Source organism: Cricetulus griseus, chromosome 4, assembly GCF_003668045.3.
Source record: "Cricetulus griseus strain 17A/GY chromosome 4, alternate assembly CriGri-PICRH-1.0, whole genome shotgun sequence".
Lineage (NCBI taxonomy): Eukaryota > Metazoa > Chordata > Mammalia > Rodentia > Cricetidae > Cricetulus > Cricetulus griseus.
In genome coordinates this window covers 101,657,799-101,664,025 of record NC_048597.1, presented here as the reverse complement: position 1 = coordinate 101,664,025, position 6,227 = coordinate 101,657,799, and the positions used below count along the sequence as shown (strand labels likewise).

Genomic DNA, 6,227 nt, shown 5'->3' with positions numbered 1-6,227 from the left:
TTTGGCGGTAAGAATTTACTGAACTTCTGTCAAGTTTAGTAAAAGGGCGTTCCAAGTCTTGATTTTTTTTTTTTTTTTAAAGCGGTAATAGCAGCAAGAATCACTCTTGTTACTTCTTTTGCTAGCTGATGCGTTCATGACTCTCAAGGGCCATTAAAAAATAAATAACTTCCAGTTTCAGCAAGCAGAGCTGGGTACTTGCGGGACCCTGCAACAGCACATGGAATTATGGAACAGCCACAAGTCCCTACATGCCTCTACTCGGTCCAAAACATCCTCCACTGCAAGTGAACTGTTAGCATTCCTATCGGATGTTAAATCAGTGTATTTTTTTAAAAAACAAAATAAATGAACTTCTAGTTTTCTGTGCTTCCAGTTGGTAGAAGCAGTAGAAGGGAGGAGGGAATTTGGCCTTTCGGTTCCTCCAGGGCAGCCTTACAACTGCTGTTGGTGGTGGGCTTGTACTGTAAAAAAGAAAAGTGGCTATTTAAACAGAACACAGGCACCACTGCCCACCAACCTAGTGTCTGCAGCACATGACTGTCATCTACTCTCCTGCTGAGTAACACTGGAGGTTTAATGCTAGCGCCCCTCTCCCCCCAGCTGCAGCCAAGGTGGGGTTGGGGAGGGAAGGGGGTGAGGAGAAACAAACCAGTCAGACGTGAAACCACTTCAGATACAAGTCCTGGACTTGCTGCTTGTGGGGCAGGAGCACAGGCCTTCAAACCCCCTCCCACTAATGCTAGCCAAGCACCAATACTTTCCAAGTCACAGGGGAGACAGGTATTGCCACAGCAGCCATCCAGTACGAGACATCATGGGTGTCCTGTGTCAGGGCACAGGCTGGGGCTAAAACTACACTCAATCCAGTCCGCACACAGCTCATCAGTGTTCTCCAAGCTACAATCAAAGTCGGCCATGGGTATAAACCCCCCACATCAGCCTATAGGGACTCAGGAAGGAACACGCTTGCCCTGTCCAGCCTGTCATACATAACCAGGAAGGCCAACTGAGTCCTCGGCATGCATCAGCTACCCAGAATGAGGCTGCTGCTTCTCAAGCCAACCCTGATACCAGCAGAACACACACAGACTCAGCTCCAGAGGCCCTGAGCCCTGATGCTCCCTGACCATCACAATCCCTCCTGCAAACACTTGGACGGGCCTTATTAGTCAGGTTTGGAGCCTGAAACACTCACTGGTCCTGCCTGCCATTCTACCTGTGCGAGCAGAATGCTCGGGGTGCCCCGGCGGCCCCTGCACACACACGCCTCACCTGAAGGGTGCGTCATATAGGGGAAATGCGCTGTTGTCGAGACTGGAATGGGCTGTAGTGCACTTTGAGCGAGGGCGGCCTGGGGACCGCCGGGTGGCTGTGTCGTCATTAGCATCATTGGCGCATGGGCAGTTGGATGAGAAGGAACCATTCCTGACTGTACATGAGCCTGAAACAGAGAGCTCTTTTACGCATACAGGCAACATCTCCGTCTTAAACAACAAGTCAACTGTTCCTTTCATTGGACTGGGACTCAAGAAGGGGCAAGATGGACTCCTTGAGGCAGATCCTGTAGGGTTGGGATGGGAAAGTTGGCCACATCTTCCTAGTCCCCAGTGCCTGCTCACAGATTATCACACAGGGCAAGGTCTTCACCAAGAGCAGGCCTCTATTGGGGCGGGAGGGGCACATACTTAACTTGCTATGGCATGGAGCCAAATACATCAATGCCCTTTTCAAGTCAGAAAGCAACTGACAAGGAAGGGCCTGTGAGGAGACTACCTCCCCAGCACCCATAGCAGCTTCCTGAGTCTCTCCTCTTCCGCCCTCCCCAAGTCGTGATGGGTTCCCCAGAAACAATGAAGCAGCACTTAGGCCCCTCAATGTAATAGCTTGGCTGATGGAGCAAAGGGTGCAGTTAATGGCTCCAATGAGATGAGAATGATCTGAAGTTGGGTCAGCCTGGTGTCCTGTACCAAGTGGCAACAAGTCTAACTTAGAAAAGTGATGTTGGTTGACCGGTTGGTGAGCTCGACCTCAGCTCTGCAGGGAGTGGGCAGAGCAGGAAGAGGCTGCTTCCTGCCTCCCATCGTGTGCATTGCTCTAGACCATCACCCCAGCGAAGTGCTGGTTCACACCTTCAAACAGGCCCATGGTTCTCTGTTTTCCCTATGTTAAGCCTCTTACCCTTCTACACAAACACACAATTGAGGTTTGGGGATAGCCCATCTTAAAGTAAATTCGCAGCCTCTGCTAGACACTTACAGGACCCTGGCTCTCTTAAGTTTCACTCCACCAAAGCACACTGACCAAACTGGCTCCCCTCCCAACTGTCACCAGCCAATCAACAGGAGTATATACTACAGACCCTTAGCTCTGGGGAAAGAACACCTAGTAACAAACTAGCCTTCTGCAAGAGACCCAACTGCACAGCATCCCTAGCTCACACCTTGCCAGAGCCTCACTGGCGCACTGTGACAGGAAATGGAGTCATTCAGTAAACCTAAGTGAGACCCGCCTCAGGCAGCTACAATCAAAGTAGCAGAGACACCTGATGCAGCCACCTCACACTAAGAGCCATGGAGGCCTCCCCTGGCCCTGGGCTGCCCTGGAGCTTCAGTTACACTGCACCATAGTCCAAGGCCAAGCGCTCAGGAAGCACAACACAGGATTGCAGCAGATAGAGGGTAACCAGGCAAACAACTGAGACCCGTCCCGGAATTCGTGTGTCTAACATTCAAGCTAACAGGCCTAGTGCAGTCACCTCAGAGAGCTGAGAACCATTGAAAGCCTGCCTGCCATCCCTTCCGGGCTCCCATGTGTGCATGTGTAGAGGTGTCTGTGTGTGGACACATAGACACATAGTGGTTAAGCTAGAAAGACGGAGCAAAGCAGACACAGAAAGGAAAGGACTGGGGTGCATTCCAGACTCAGAGTTTTAAGGTCTCAGCTGGGAATTGCTAAGTCACAATTTCACTGATCCCATCACAAAATCATAGCAACATTCACTGAGGGCCAGAAGATCACATACTAAGCAGGGAGGGGGAGACAGGCAGATGGCACCACACATAGGGTTTCCTGGCTTGGGGAGCATCTGGCTCCTTGCTGCTTATCTGACAACCACCACACCCTACGTGGCCTTCACAGAAACTTGGCTAGTGCTGGTTTACCTGAGGTACGTGGGCCATGTGGGGAGGGGTGGTATATGCCGGCTGAACATGAGAAGGGTGGATGGTGAAGACCGTCTGTTGTGCTGCTGGGAAACTGCTCTGTGGAGACTGTGTATTGGAAGCAGGTGTCATGGAAGGTGGGGTTGGTGCCAGCCCCGCGTGGTAAATGGCTGACTGCTGCTGTGGACTGGCCAGATGAAGAGCTTGGGCGGCTTGATGTTGATGGTGCTGCAAAGCAATGGGAAACTTCTTTACTGAGAAGTCATTAGGGTCAGAGCTTCACACACTGAAGGCAGCAGAAGCCCCACCCAACTCTAGCCATGCCCAGGAGATGCAGGGAGAAGAGCATCATGGGCATCTCTTGTCCAGATGGTCTTTTCTGGGTTCTCAAGCCCAAGTCTCAGCCTGGCAGTTACAGGTACAAACAAGCAGAGGTGGAACAACCGACAAGATGTCAGGCTGTCAACTGCCCCACTAGCTAATATGACTAAAGAAGCCAACAGGCAGCTGGGCAGTGGTGGCCAAGCCTTTAATCCCAGCACTTGGGAGGCAGAGGCAGAGGCAGATCTCTGTGAGTTTGAGGCCAGTGTGGTCTACAAAATGAGTTCCAAGACACTCAGGACTATTACACAGAGAAACCATCTTGGGGGAAAAAAAAAGCAGCAGCCAATAGGAAAGCAGCATTATTGAGTGGCTTCAGGAATGAAATTCCAGACAGTACTTTAGCTTAAAGTTCTTTGTTAAGTCTAAAGTAGCTTTTCCACACTCATGTTTCCGGCATTTACCCCGAGGGTACGGCTTACTTGACATTTTCAAGCCCTCCCCTGAACCCACAACTACCTGCAGCTACATAAGGATGGCTGTCTCATATGTCCTGATCACACAGAGACGTGTAAGTAGCAGGGACAAGGAAGCAGCTGTGCATGCACAGGCCACGGCTCTTCTTACCTGAACAGGACTGGGTGCAGGATGATTTCCACCATGCTGGCTTTGTTGCTGTCCAGTGGGAGTGGCCGAAGGCTGAGGATGGGGCGTATGTGGATGCAGGGTGGCATTAGGATGTGCATACTGCTGAGCAAGGGAGCCCGTGGAAACTAAGGCAAAAGGAAAAGGAATGTATACAATTGATACATGCTGATGACCAATCCCAGCCCAATCCCAAAGCTTCACTGAATGCTTTCACAACCACTACAATCTAACCCATGCCACTGGCATTCTCTGCATCCATTTACATCAGGCAGACTGGAAAATAGACATAAGGGCTCTGCTTAACAAGGTCAGCATTAACTCACATGTTACAGCTCTGCACATTACATCAACATTGAGTTAATTTGAGTTTACTCAAAATAATCCTATTTCTTTTGGAGGGCAGAAACAACTCCAAAAATCACTCTGGCTCACATGAAGACAGGTACAGCCTCTCTCTCTCTCAAGGCCATCATTTGGCTACACTCACCATGCTACTGTCCTACAGTCTCAGTGCCCACATTAGTGAAGCTAGGGGCAAGGACAAGGTCATTGCCATGTCAGTCACAGCATCCATTCCACTCCTGATTCCTACTGAGGAGCTCCTAATTAAGCCTGGAGATGAAACTGCCCACCCCATCCTGTTCACTAGAATAACAAAGGAAACATGATGACCCTATTAAAATGTGATCACAAAGACAAAAGACCCAGGGGCAGGTTTTTATCCATCTAGTATGGGCCCCACCTTGGTACCAAACAAGATGAAGTATTAGGCAAACCTGTGCCTTCACAACAGCAGGCTGAACATGAAAAACCTGGGAAGGCCTCACTCACTATTCCCGTGACTCTGGATAGCTCATGGGTTCAAACTTAATAGCAAGCAGAAAATGGAGTGCTCTTAAGTCATAGGTCTCCCAGTACCAGACCCTGAGCCCTTCACACCCAAGCTGTTATATCACGTTCATGCTCTTCAGATAATATGTCAGCAAACACGGAATGTGGCAGAGAAACAAAAACAGAGTCAGCAAAGCTCCTGACAATGGCCAGCATGGAGGATGCTGGCTGTGTACCACCTCAGTGGTATAGAGGATGGACAATGAAGGACACTCTATTCCCAATAGTGTGGTCTTGAATGGTGAATGCATCTCAGAAGAATGTCAGAGCTGGGGATGACCTGTACACCAAACCACCAAGGCGACAGCTGTCACCAGTGTTCCTCAGTATCTGGCTTAGACTGATGGAGGTGGTTTTGTTTAGACCTCGGTCAAGCTTCCTAAACTGTAAGAGCCAACAGACATGGTAATGAGAAAACCACCGCAGCCTAATCTCAAGTGTTTTCAACGTGATGGTTTTCTGTAAGTCAGAGAGTCTCTGTCTTGTTAGAAGCCACCTATAACCATGACAGTACTTACAGTACTTTCCTTCTTGGAGACACGGTCTCCTAATGGAGCCTATGCTGCTGGATGATGATGACTGGTCCAAAAGTCTCATTCTTAAACCACATATATTAAAACCCCACCCACTGTTTATTGTTTCCTTTGTAGCAATCCAACGAAGGGACAAAAATCCTCTACTTACGGGGTTTCATAAAGATGGTTGGTAGAGAAGCCCAAGAAATCTGAAATTTCATTAGTAATTAATTCCTAAGTATTTAGAACACAAACAAGAAAAGGAAAAGGTGGGGAGACACAGATTAAGGCAGAGCTTTGCCCAGAAGGCCCTGTTCTAGCTCAAGAAGGGGAAAACAACAAATAACTCTGAAGGAAGCTCTAGCAAAATGCTGCACCACTTTCATCATGGAAACCACAGCCATTGCAGTAACAGTGATTATGTTCATCAAGTCTCAAAATTAAATTAGTCAACTGGAAAAAGGTCTTGATATTGCCGCCTGTAAAAAAAATTCAAGATTTTTATTCTTTTCTTTTTCTTTCACACCCCAAGTTGGCCTGGAACCCACCATCCTCCTGACTGCATCAAACCATACATACTCAGCCAGGATGAAATAGCTTTACTACTACCTCACATTTTATGCTCAGGATCAAAGCCAGAATATCCTGCACACTAAGTACAGAGTCTACCACGAAGTTAACATCCTTA

General features: G+C 48.8%; 1 protein-coding gene across 7 annotated transcripts in view; it reads right to left on the bottom strand.

Moving 5' to 3' along the window:
- Positions 1–41: 41 nt before the first annotated feature.
- The window catches only part of Atxn2 (ataxin 2), a 93,988-nt gene continuing 87,802 nt past the window's right edge, over positions 42–6,227 (bottom strand). For 6 of the 7 annotated variants that reach the window (XM_027414072.2, XM_027414073.2, XM_027414078.2 and 3 more), the window contains 4 exons: positions 4,113–4,258; positions 3,165–3,392; positions 1,276–1,444; positions 42–464 (listed from right to left, as the gene is read on the bottom strand). In XM_027414072.2, coding sequence (XP_027269873.1) covers positions 436–464; positions 1,276–1,444; positions 3,165–3,392; positions 4,113–4,258 — 572 coding nt within the window. In that variant the 3' untranslated portion in view covers positions 42–435. The remainder of the gene's footprint in view (positions 465–1,275; positions 1,445–3,164; positions 3,393–4,112; positions 4,259–6,227) is intronic. The other variant, XM_027414075.2, reaches the window with a different exon arrangement.